This window comes from the organism of the source record quoted next, unplaced genomic scaffold, assembly GCF_019419815.1.
Source record: "Pyrus x bretschneideri cultivar Hongxiangsu unplaced genomic scaffold, Pyrus_bretschneideri_v1 Contig23, whole genome shotgun sequence".
NCBI classification, from domain to species: Eukaryota; Viridiplantae; Streptophyta; class Magnoliopsida; order Rosales; family Rosaceae; genus Pyrus; species Pyrus x bretschneideri.
Genome location: NW_025999535.1, coordinates 4,778,581 through 4,791,722, shown reverse-complemented (window position 1 = coordinate 4,791,722; position 13,142 = coordinate 4,778,581). Strand labels below are relative to the sequence as shown.

Below are 13,142 nucleotides of genomic sequence, written 5' to 3'. Positions count from 1 at the left end.
GACAAATCTCAAAAAATGTTAGTGTAATTAACCAAATATATTTTGGCAACTACATGTTTCCTTGATTTGTATTATGGATGAGCACTTGGAACTGAAGACTGAAAACTGAAACCGAAACACGAATCGAATCGGATCACACTTAACAGTTTTGTTTCGATTTTGGGTTTTCAAAACCGCACCATATATTGAATGTTTTGTTTTAATTAATTCAAGTAGACTAGTCATCCAATTTGCACCACTATTCGACAGTGCGCTGAATTCACTTCTTGCATTTTATCTGCCTCTCTCTCTCTCTCTCTCTCTCTCTCTCTCTCAAAACTCATCTTCATCCCTCTTTCTCAAAACTCATATTCATCTCTTCCACAGTCGACATCATACCTTATGCCTACTCCTTCCACTAATTACTGTTGTTGGAAAATACTTGGCAACTTCCCGTACTGCAGCACACATCTGTCGGCATATGGAACATAATCAATATACTTAGGGTGGATTAAGTCACCTGTTAAAACAGGAATGTTGTTATCAAGAAAATTAGACTGACCTCATCAGACATGAAGGCACGGTCAGGATCATCAACAATTGGTGAAAGGGTCCCATCGTAGTCTAGGAAAACAACCATCCTCTTCCCTTTTGCTGCTTTCATCATCCGATCAAATGAGCCCAATGCAGAAGGGTGCTCAACCTAAACATATAACACCCAAAAAAGAATTATAAAATAAAAACGAACAAGGATATATATGGTAAGAATTGTCATAAGATCACCAACGAAGTCGAAATGGCTAGAACGTACCACTCAGGAATTATAAGCTAAATCTAAGGAGAGTGGCCTATTAGGGGTAGAGATGTCATGCAGGTTTGACAATCATAAGCATAAATAGGTGTATATTTTAAATTGTACATTTTTTTCTCAAAAACCAAACCGAAACCGTTTGACACCACACCGAACCGAACCAAACGGTTTAGTTTCATTTCGATTTTGGCTTCAAAACCGCACCGAACCGCACCTGTGCCCATCCCTAATTTGAATACCGGAGGTTTAAACTTTCACTAATTTCCTCCATACATTTTTCAATTTGGAATCCATCAAATATAAAAAACTAACCAAGTGTCAAGGGTGAGCTGGTAATTAAATGTGTCGTGTGTTTAACATTTTTCTTTAAATTAGCATCCATAGCCTTGAAACGGTGCGCGCACAGACTAAGTAAATGACCAAGAAAATTAAAGTTAATTACTGTAGAGTTCGAAGTGAGTAAGATGCACCTTTCAAGCCATTTAATTTCAATCTGGTTATTCCCTAATTACCTTAATATACTATGATTTACTCATGAAAAGCTTGCTAAGGATTAATTACACTAACACCCTCTAGGTTTATCGTATTTTCACAAAACTCCTTCACGTTTGAAACATAACTCTAACACCCCTTGAGATTCTAGTTTACTTTCACGTAACCCCTTTAGGACAACACATTGAGGTTCTAAAGACTCCGCCCTCCAGATTATGGCGGAATTAGGTGCCACCTCAAGCTTCCAATCGACTCTTTTGGATCGAAAAAAGGATAGAACGAAAAACCACGCTAGGACGGTCAAAATCACTTCTGGTGCTTCTCCATAAAAATCACTTCAAGCAATTTTATCCATAAGCAAATGAGAGATGCTTCTTCCCAGAAGTGATCCCAGACCTTCCAAAATCACTCCCAAACGAGCCCGAGCGCCTTTGGACCTAAAGTAGCCAAGAGAAAAACCACACAACCAGTCTGCAAGGACTTGGAAATCAACATTTATGAACAACTATAAAATGGATTGCCAATTTCTTCAGCTCCGTTCAATGAAACAAAATCATGCATAGTCAAGTCATTTTTCCTTTTCCTCCATTGCTCAAAGGAAAATCTACAAGAAATGCTTCCAAATACAAATACTACAGACACCAGATACATAATATGGGCAATGACCTCCACCATAGAAGAAAACAATTGTAAAGAACAAAGAAACCGAAAACTATGGATAAAAGAAAAATCCAGAGTCGTCGATAGATGGTTGAATATTACAAATTTGTGTTTAGCTGGCCAAGTGTCTAGGAGAGCTTTTGAACATACTGTGCCACATGAAAGCTCTTGAAAGCACCATCTCGAGTTCTTGGTGAGTCCAGTTATGGGTTGGAAGGTGTTGAAGAAACATAACCAACTCTTGGAAATCAAGCTTCTGAAGCTCCTCTGACCACTGTATATTCATATAGAGGATTTCAAGTTATTGACTTCAACTCTGTTACGAAAGAAAACCTAGAACAATTTAAGCTGAAAACATAACCAAAGAATACAGAAAATAGTCTTTCAGATTATCTGCTGTCAAATTGACTCGAGCACAAGAATATAGCAACATTGTATCAAATAGGGTCATTCTAATTGAATTCCAATTTACTAAATATGCCCGCTTAAGTTTTCGTTCTTTCTTATGATTGTTGATGACATGGATTTTTATCGCCAATAAAATCATTTTTACTTTTTTCAAACTCCAGAAAACAATTTAAAAAGTCAAAAAGAAAAACCACGATGGCCAGTTGGCCATGCATTCAAACAGTGATTTGTTTCCGTAAGCAAATCTATCAAACATGGTAGCCTGCCCACCCCCAACAGTGACCAAATGGGGAGAGATATTGTTGGTGGACTAATAAATCATTACGGACATTTCCTTACCACAGGCTCACAGCTAATACATCCAAACATGTAACCAAGAAAACTATATCGTTGAAAGGAAACAGATTCTATCTTACCGTTAAAAGAAAACTGGCAAATATATACACAAGGAAATCCGCCAATGCATCTCCTTCGGCTAGGTATGTATCCCACAGACGGGAAATAAGATTGAAAGGAATCTAAAAAGGAGAAAGAAAGAAAGAAAAATCCATTAGCTTTGCAATAAATTGACAGTAGGTTCGCATTGTCCGGTGACAAAAACAGAGGAAACACACATCAAGTACATAGAAGAGATCTGTAGGAGCAAACCTCGCGTATTAGAAGACAGTTGAACCACCGAAAAGCAAATTGAAGAAATTCGAGTCCTTGCTCCTCCACATGTCTCGATACAGGTTCTAATGCAGAAGAAAGAAAACTAATAAATATACACAAGAAAGATGATAGCTGAACTTTGACATGTTTGTTGCATCCCAGAGCATGAGGTATATTGCCATTTTCTGAAATTCTTACATGGAACTTTGTAGAGTATACAACAAAAAGTTGGTATTTACTTCAACAAAACCAACTGCATAGAAAATATTCTTTAAACGACTCATATTTAACAACCTTTCACTACAATATGATGTACAAACGTGCAACAACATTTTATTGCATCAGATGGAGATTACACGCTAATGCCAGTATGCATCTCTTGGTTGCTATACGCAAGTCCAAATATGCATAAAGAAAAGAAAACAGACTTCCATATTGAAAATTACGCCACAGAAGAAAAATCAAAATGATTCTAGCAAAAATTAATTCAGTTTAAGCACGATGCACATATATGATTCAGTTCATCAAGGGAAAAGACTGCAAGAATAAGAAAACAGAAGCAAAAAAGTGGGGGTTACCATCAATCCGCCTGACCAATTCCTTTAGTTTAAACACAAGCCTCTGGATTCCCGGCTGAGCAAAAGTGTAATGATCTTGCATACCTTCAAGTAAATTTGATAGGCACCAATAGCAGTCAGCCTCTATATTCGATATTTTATCAGGAGACAGATCGGAGATCGACCAATTATCCACACTCCCGTCTAAGTATTCTGACAAGAAAACAACTAGAAAGGGAGTAACAAGATCATTTATTCCCTGAACATATCCACTTGCAGGATGTCGAATTGCCCTGAAAGAGACAAGGAGAAGTACCTAAGAAGATATAACTAATAATCATATGAATTAAATAATTAAAAAAATAAAATAAAATGATGGCATCTTGAATCATACTTCATATCTAGACGGTTTTTCCCTCTTTTCAAAGCTAAACTGTTGGAATCCAACAACAGCTTAGAAAATAAAACAGAAACAATTCACTTAATCAAGGTACCATGAATTGTTATCTGCACTTGATAGTCTAAACTTCTCAGTCAGAGGAAACGACTAGAAAACAAGTTTCACAAAATGAGGCGAGTTATGGTATTGAAGAGCTTTATCACTGCTCACTATTTCTCCCTGCACGGTCCAAATCTCAATAGAGAGCTACCATCAAAATACCATGAAATGAACGTGGACACTTGAATCATTCTGATCAACATGACTAAATATCGGTAGAGGTGTAGCTAAAGATGTATAGTTAAGTGACAATTACAATTCCAGATTCATGCCCATGCCAGCCCTCCTAAAGCACAATGTAAAGAACACCAAACCTACCAGGTTATAGTAGAGAACATGTACATATGAACTTAAACAAGTCACTATCAAATCAACACCACTATCCCAAACAGTTTAGTGCAAGAACTACTTTGGTAAAACCAACAGGGCAATGCCAAATGTTTTCAAGTCTGACTGGTAATAAAAGCCTCTAAGCTTAGAGCTGTTAAAGCATTATTGGTATGGACGTGGGCTGGTTTTTGATACTGGTGCATGGCACTAAACAGTAGGATAGTTTACAGACAAAATCACATTACTGTTGCATATTGTTAGCTACAACAAAATCAGTAAGTGTCTAATAAACCAAAGCCTTTCTGATGAACCCCACAACTTAAGACAATTGGTCTGGAATTCCCAGATCAATAAACCTAGCAAATTTTTGTTTTCAGGAACCAGCAGGTCCAATAGATGCAACTTAGAACAATCAGTATTAGCTTAGAACAATCAGTATTAGTTTGCATGAGAGCATTTGATGTAAAAAACAAGCCAACAATGACCATAATACAAGATACAGTATTTAACCAGGTATAAAGGATGCGCTCCAAGGATTTCTGGACTTGCTCCTGCTGAAAGAAAGATACATCTGGCACAGTTCTTGGGCAATCAACAGCAATCTAACAAGGTCAACAAAGGTAATTGTCAAAACCAGGAAAAAGGTATTAACACTAAGAAAGTTGGCAGTTATTTAACATTTAAACACCTGACGAAGCATGTTTATCTCATCATCTGAACGCTCAGTATCCGGAATATCATAGTACTGAGAAGCACAGTCAAGATACTCAAGGCGCTTCCTTCTTAGAACTCCCTCCCTTCTATCTGAATTAGATGGTGCATATCCCTGTTGTCAGTTCATATTTTAATTTCAAACAAGCCACAACATTTACATGATAAATGCAATCCACGTTATTAGAAAGGCAAATAAACGAGCCCCTTTTCTAAGGTGATGGTATTTTCAAATGCATCCTTTAGGACTTCCACTCCACTTACAAGAAAAAAAAGTGGAATGAAAAGCTTAATAACACAGTAACACAAGCATAAAATCTTGGGAGTTTTAACGAAACACTCCCGGTACTGTTCATTTTTGACAAAAAACCACATTTTTACCTCCTAGTACTATTCACTAACACCTTTATTTGTCCTTTTTCATTAAAACTAAGTTTTTGAGGACTTTTTGTTAGTTTTCCTTAAAATCATAGGTACAAAGCATGGGATGCACATTGGACACCACTGAATGAATGAACTAGGCACCTATGACCAGCTAAAGACAGCAACAGTTTTAAACTTGCAGTGAACAAAACATATAGAAGAAAAGACAGGGTAAATAAATGTACTCGGACACAAGGAGAGAACGTAGCCACTTCAATGTCATTAATGCTGCATCTCACAAGTTGAACAGAAAACCAATGGCTTCTGCCTGATTCCACTTTAGGCAGCTTTGGAAGCAATTTCAATCAAGCCCTTCACAAACCTATTATACAATATACTATATGCAAATTTAAGCCATATACAGTACTAGGCTAACCCACCCACAACTTCTCCCTCCTCTAACAGCGAGCGGGCAATAATTCTATATTTGCAGCATCTAAAATGGTTAAATATCTGTGGTTAATTATTAGAGTACATTGGATAACAAATCCAAAAAACGTCATAGTGCTTTTAGTAAAAGTATTGAAGCATAGAGCTTACCAAAAGAAGCCTCCATACATCGGGCCGCATATATGGTGGTACGCCACTCCAAGCCAACTCACGCAACTTCTCTACATAAACAATCAAGATTCCATTTGAAGGGAAACGAAGAATCAAAGTTCAATTAGTGCAAAAACGAAACTTGGGGAGGTAACAGATTTATCAAAAGAGTGACCTAGGCTACAATGCTAGATCATACAAGCAACAATAACACGTGTGAAAGTTTAGATTTCAAATCATGAGGAAGCCCACTAAATGATGAAAGGACTACACAAAATTTTGAAGCTAAAAAGCAACAAACAATACCCCAGGGTGACATTTATTTCTCTCCTTATGATAGCTGTGAAGAACAGGGAACAGATTAGGTTTTGAGAGCACTGGTGGATAGAGGGGAATCTCCTTTGTGTGCACATTTTCCATGTCTATATGTACCAATTGCCAATAAGTCTTATGTCTCCCTTCCGGACTCTCTTTGGCATGCAGCTGTTTCTAGTCTGTTTCATTTAAATGTTTTGCAATTTCAATTGAGATGCTATTAGACATTGCATGAGTTCCTAGGAGCTAGTTCAGGGCCTCTAGAGATCTTCTATTAATGTACTTCCATTTACAGGTTGATAGCTTGTCACTATGTTTCTTTCTGTGCTTCTACCGTATCAGAAAACACTTTAGCTTTACATAGTCACACTTTGATAAATATAGAGGAAGGGAAGAAGAAAAGCAGGGGAGGGGAAGTTTCAAGAGAAATAGTCCTTAAATACCTAATATCACTGTTGTCCCGGAAAGAACTTTTGTGAACTTCATAACTCTTGCAGAATCAGTAGCCCTGGCTCCGATGGCAGATTTCTGAGCTCCTCTAGAAATATTGTCAACATTCGAGGTTGATGATGTTAACTTATTTGAATTTTCATTATTCCTGGGGTTGCCTAGAACCTCGTTGTCTTCCTATTTTAGAAGTAAAAGCACCAGTAGTTACATTTTCAATTAACCAACTGTTGCAAATGGCTTTAATGGTTTACTTTTCAAGCTCATTAGACAAAAAGGAGATAAAAATAAACCTCCAAGGCTCTGCGATCACTTGTTTGAGCATCATTGAATGATAAGCTCCTTCCATAATTTGGAGAGGGCACTTGTAATTTTGAAGGATCCGGCAGGTTTGACCTCCTAGTCAGTAACACTTTACCGGGAATACTACGACCCTTGAGGAACCTAGGTATCAGGACAATATGATCAAAGGAAAAATAATTAGATATTTGCACATATAATTATAAACAATAGATCTTATTTAGAACAACATTTAGCAACTGAAGTACAAAAACGAATCTAAAGAATTGTGGACAAGTTCCAGAAGAGACATAGGTTGCTTCAGTTTCAACCTTAAACTAAACATAACCCAAGTATATCATAACTGTTGACACGAACATTAAACTTTGATCAAAACTGCTAAAAATCCAAAGGTATATGACAGAACATTATATAACGCAACAACGGAAAGGAGTCGTTTTGTCAGAAGGCTCGAACAATCTAATACAATCTGAATCTTATCAAGACTGGGACTACAATTATAAGTTTAAATCATATAACAAATCAGACTATCGAATCTAGCGTCGCTAACTTTCAGCTAAACTGACATTAACTTGAGGTTAATGCATGACAAAATCGGCAGCCGAATGAACTAAGCAAAAGAAAGTTAAGAACGAGATAAAAAATGTGAATCACATATTCACTCTAAATTCAAAAAGTCACTTCTGTTTTCCTGCATTTTCCAATTTGAGCAGAGATCTCCAATCACACTAATCTTCTCACTGATTTCGCGTTGAAAACATCGAAATGAACAACACCCACGTTCAGAATTTGAGAAATCAGAATTCAAAAGCTATGCTTTTAACATGTTGGGACCAATTCCAATCTCAAATGCAATGGATTAGAGCCATTAACGAGCGAGAAACTGCATCCTAATTGTTTCAGTTCAATTTTAATCTTCAAAAGGAAGCTTGTTGCAAAAGGGTTTTCAAATCTGAGGAAAATCATAAGCAAAAATCATCAAGAAATTAATAAAAATACTCAGAAAAAAAAATACCCTTGAACATTTCTGAGGGTTTGGTTGAATCTGGAATCGGGGGTTGAGATTGCGCTTTCTTTCTTGGAGTGATTTTCTTCTCTGTCGAAGCTCTGATTGCTCTTGTGTTCATGGCTGTTGCTCTACAACGACCATGCTGTTTTTTTTCCCTTTTTTTTTATTTTTATTAGGTGCTTGTTTTGTTGGTCCTTTTTTTCTCTCTCTACAGAAGAACAGCTCGGAAATTGACAAATATTTGCAAAAGCAAAGAAAAAGAAGTCTCTCACCTTTTTTTTTTACTCATAAAAATTTTATTTTTCCTTATATTTTTTGGGATTAAACATTTTATCTTTGAAATTTTACAGCACGATCTTCGGCTGATAAATTAATAAATTGTCAATTCAAATTATGAGAAATATTATAGAGTGGCATAGACAAGTGATTAGCAGTTAAATATCAAATTAAGAGTAAATAATTAATATAAACCAAAAGAAAATTAATATTAAACCAAAAGTTAGTTGATTTTAAGAGACGAAACTATAACAAATTAGAAGAAATAGAGAGTTTCAAACATAAAACGCATAGGTGGAAACCAACATTCAATTGATTAGAATATTGAATCATATGCAAAAGTATTGTTTTGTGTAATATGTTAATTTCTTTTAGTGTTAAAGGTGTTCCCATGGGGTTCTTCTATATGTTTTTCCCCTCATTCGGTTTCTAGCATTGCAAATAACTCGCTATAGTTAGTTTGTAGGGAGTTTTAACGAAAAGTTCACGGTACTGTTTACTTTAACGAAAAATCATATTTTTACATTAAAAAGTTAATTCTGGTACTATTCATTTTACCCTTTATTTTGTCCTTGTCGTTAAAACTCAAAATTTTCAAACTATTTTCATTAGTTTTCCTTAGTTTGTATTAGAGAAGAAATGAAAGTGAACTTCCAATATTAATATTGTCTAAGTCGAAGCAAAAGATAGATTAATCATAGAAAAAACTTATCCCACGCAATCATACGCTTTTTCAGGAGACTGAAGAGAGAATTTTCCTCTATGAGTTATCTACCTTCGACTTTCAACTAAACAGCATCTAAAAATTGACATTCATCTTTTCTATGTTACACAAATTGAACCGAATCCTTGACACTGAACGAGGCCTTATTTTCTTGTAATGTTTTTCCGTTAACGTACGCAATAATGGATGAATGAATTTATTTATTTGAGTAACGTTCATTCAAAGATAAAAGAGTTTTAACGAAACACTTTCGATACCGATTACTTTTAATAAAAAACCATATTTTTACTTTTCTCTGATACCATTCACAATACTTTTATTTATCATTTTGCATTAAAACTAAAATTTTTTTTAACTTTTCATTAGTTTTCCTAAGATATAAAATGTTCGATGGTTATTAGTGAAACAGTTGCATTGACCACTGAGAAAGAAACAGGGTTGGTGAAGGCAATTAAATAGCGAAGCAAAGAATCCTAAGCAAAAAGATACAAAGGCCAAACTAGGTGACACAATTATCACCACCTAACCAGACCCACACAACATTTGCACCAACTACAAATATGCTTGATAACAACAGCTAACTCAAATAACAAAATAGCTTCATCGTCACGGAAGGATCTTGCGCCGGTGGCGGGGTGTTTCTCGCTTCACGTACATTTTCTCCGTTTCATTAAGCGGTCGGCTTGAACCATCTGGCTGGCTAACAAACTTCCAGCCACCGCCACCTCCACGCTTTCCTCTGGGTCCGAGTTTTTCAACGGTGAAGTTCCACCCGTGTGAAGTCCGACGACGACTATGCTTGTGGCAGAAGACCTCTCCTTTCATCTGCACACAAGTGAAACCGTCATTTAAACGGATAACAAAAATCATTGACAGACAATACTAAGGGTATTAATCACAAAACTGAATAGTCAATGTGCAGCGCAATGGGCAGAGCATAGACAGAAAACACGCCTTGAGCCACCCTATATACGGGTCATTCTTTAATTACAAAGAAACCGTCTTTTCCTTTTCAATGAAAGTACTTCCCTTTTATTATCCTTGGAGCATGGATGGATAGACAAAACCCCTTTTACCCGATGCGTCAATACAACTTGATAATTGATATCACACTAATTTTCAACTCATAAGTTCAAAGAACCAGAAATTGGACCCACAAACAAATGCATAGCGAAGACATCAAAATTCTACATACACCGCAAATGGATACGGCACTTAATTTCAGTCACCAAATTTGTCAACCCACATCCCCAGTTAAGACTTGCTAATCTATCACCTTGTCTTATGGAAACCCACTTAATACTCTCCTAACCAGTTTGCTTGTACACCGTAAAGTCCATCAGTTGTTCGTATAAAGAGGTATGTAGAGGAGAAATACAATAACTATTGATGCGACTTTAGTGGGACAAAGAAAAGCATGATGCAAAAACATAATATGCTTCCAATGATTCATCCTTGAAGACAAAAATATGAACAAAGAGAAAGAAAAGCTAATAATAATGAGCAGACGTAACAGTAACGCCAATAATAGCAGTAATACTTTGTAGTACAGAACTATGCTTTTTTCTTAATTATTAACGTTGGATTGCTTTCTTTTCTCATGGAAAAGTCAGGATTATGGAACTTACTTTCATTTTGTTGAAGTTCATTCTCTGGACAAACTCGTGATAGAGCATTTCATCTTCTTTCTTCGAGATTTCATAATGAACTTCATCCAAATCTCTGGTGGTACCGTCCCAACCCTCTGGCATAACCTTGAAATCAGGTTTGTAGGGAAGGGATGCCACGTGGAATTCGCGGTCATGAGAATTAAAAAATCTGAAAGGAGGAAAGGAGTTATGCACTATGAGAAATACAATCTGGCTATTAGATCAGCCACGCACCACTAAGCTTATAAATTTGCGACTACAATTAACGCAGCAGGAAACCTATACCATCAGTATGAAGTATGCACAAAATAATTGATATCATTACAAAATTATTAGAACTATAGGACCCTTTGTATATAATAGAAGTAATGCTTGTGAATTGATATCTTACTCTGGGCAGGTGTCAAGCAGGAGCTCAACAGAATCATCTAAAGGACGACCAAGCTTTTTCTCCTCTTCCTCCTCAAGCTCTTTGAGCCAAAGAATAGCATGCACTCTCTGCCTCATAATCCTATAATCCTTAGCCAGCCTCTCAACAGTATAAACCTCAGGGTTTTCCTTGTGCTTCTTATACATCTCAGCCTTCTCTGAGTCCTTGAGATAAGACCCTCTTGCACCAGGCTCACGCACTTGCTTCAGAAGCACACTTATCTCCCGCAATCTTTCTCCCCACCCATCCACAAACTTTTTGCTTTTCTTGTTCTCTTCTTCCAGTTCCCTTATCCTATCCTCAATTTCTTGCAAACCAGATACCACTGATGATTGAGACGGTTCGGGCCCACTTGTCCGTCGGCCTACCACCTCCCCATCAAAATGCTCCTTGGTCAATCCAGTCGACCACGCTGATGTAGTATCCCACCCCAAATCATCTGATGCATTATTGCTAAATGTTCCAGGCGGAGGTTTATCCCACCCCAAATCATCTGATGCATTATTGCTGAATGTCCCAGACGGGGGTTTATCCCACTCGTCTTTACCAGCATTTTCACCATCACCTCCAGAGCTGAAAGAAAAGAATCGGGGAGTGATAAACTGACAAGATTCGATACCATTCTTCAATGGAAGCACACCAGTGCTTCCCAAAGTCGGTTTGCTTTTCTCTCTCAGAAACTTTGCTGTACTCGTGCCAAGTGAAGTTGAGGAAAGACGAGAAATAACACGGTGCAGATTCTGCATTGCTGCAGTATTTTGCCCAGGACGCAATCTACTAACCACACCACAGGTACCAAATATCCTAATTCACCAGAAAGAAAAGGGATATCTCTTAAGCCTCCACATTTATTTATCTAACACAACTCCGTAAACGAATCAAGTGCAATGCATATACTAAAACACAAAACAGTGACATACACAGATCAAATATGGCCAGTTAACGAATTCATAACCCGATGTACTGATCTGATGCCATTTCTGCACGTTGAAAATGAAAGAAATTTAAATCACATTCATCGGGTAAGAACCATTAATTGCTCTGTTCACAACCAGTAAATACATTTCCCCAGAGACGAAACAAAACATTTTAATCTAGCATAGAAATGACATATAAAATCTATACATGCAAGTACAAACGCACATATAAAGTTGGGATCTTCACTATCTATATTTACAACCCCGAAAATCTCAATGCAAAACAAAACAGCAATCGATAAGCATCTCAAAAGCCGCTCGCTCCGATTAGCTAATGCAGATTGAAAAAAAACCAAAACCCCAACTTTAATTTTAAAAATCATATCGAAATATCTGTTCATATGAGTCGCAGCCAATAATTACATTTTTCCCAAGAACAAACAGCAGCAGACACACAAACAGACATATGAATTGAATTCCAGTTCGTCAGAAATGCTACGACATATGAATTCACAGCATTTTCTCAGCAGCCGAACAAACGAAAATCAAATTACAAAATACGTATACACGTAAAATACATTGAAGAGAGATGCGTACGCTGAAAGCTGCAGGATTCAATTCATTGAAGCAAAACCCTAAATCTGAACTAAATCATTTTCGTGGTTCACTGCATTGATCGGAACCGAGACGGGCAGTGGTGAAGATGGTGTGGAAGAAAGATGTAAACCCCCAAACCCTCGGCGGCTAATGTACTCGGAAAATCCAGCCTTTTGATCGTCGGGCGACCCCGATAGGCCTAGACCACGTCATGGGCCTTGAATTGTACAGCTTAATGGGCCCAGCCCTATCCATTAAGTGGACTCGGATGAAATTAGAACAAGTCAACGCAACCATAAGTAAAGAATAGTGATTTCACGCATTTATTTTTTTAATTTTCTTTTTATTTTTATTATTATTAGGAAAAGAGAGAAACTTCAAAACTATTATAATAATTTAAGAAATAAGAAAATTTCG

At 36.9% G+C, this 13,142-nt stretch overlaps 2 protein-coding genes across 6 annotated transcripts; both read right to left on the bottom strand.

The window, feature by feature from the left end:
• Positions 1 to 1,825: 1,825 nt before the first annotated feature.
• Positions 1,826 to 9,437, bottom strand: LOC103947601 (TBC1 domain family member 22B). The gene is made up of 11 exons (XM_048585932.1): positions 9,411 to 9,437; positions 8,139 to 8,260; positions 7,117 to 7,267; positions 6,820 to 7,003; positions 6,062 to 6,132; positions 5,076 to 5,213; positions 4,898 to 4,989; positions 3,580 to 3,851; positions 2,999 to 3,084; positions 2,767 to 2,868; positions 1,826 to 2,216 (listed from the first exon to the last, which is right to left on the bottom strand). The coding sequence occupies exons 1-11, from the start codon at positions 9,435 to 9,437 to the stop codon at positions 2,055 to 2,057; spliced, it is 1,407 nt and encodes a 468-aa protein (XP_048441889.1). The 3' UTR covers positions 1,826 to 2,054.
• A 133-nt stretch (positions 9,438 to 9,570) lies between these two features.
• Positions 9,571 to 12,904, bottom strand: LOC103947600 (protein GAMETE CELL DEFECTIVE 1, mitochondrial). 5 transcript variants are annotated; one of them, XM_048585806.1, is made up of 5 exons: positions 12,694 to 12,904; positions 12,132 to 12,191; positions 11,173 to 12,015; positions 10,761 to 10,950; positions 9,571 to 9,957 (listed from the first exon to the last, which is right to left on the bottom strand). In XM_048585806.1, the coding sequence occupies exons 3-5, from the start codon at positions 11,955 to 11,957 to the stop codon at positions 9,739 to 9,741; spliced, it is 1,194 nt and encodes a 397-aa protein (XP_048441763.1). In that variant the 5' UTR covers positions 11,958 to 12,015; positions 12,132 to 12,191; positions 12,694 to 12,904; the 3' UTR covers positions 9,571 to 9,738. The 5 variants fall into 5 exon arrangements, with proteins under 5 accessions (XP_048441763.1, XP_009356792.2, XP_048441765.1 ...); XM_009358517.3 differs by having other exon boundaries at positions 12,134 to 12,191; positions 12,726 to 12,904; XM_048585808.1 differs by lacking the exon at positions 12,132 to 12,191.
• Positions 12,905 to 13,142: the final 238 nt, after the last annotated feature.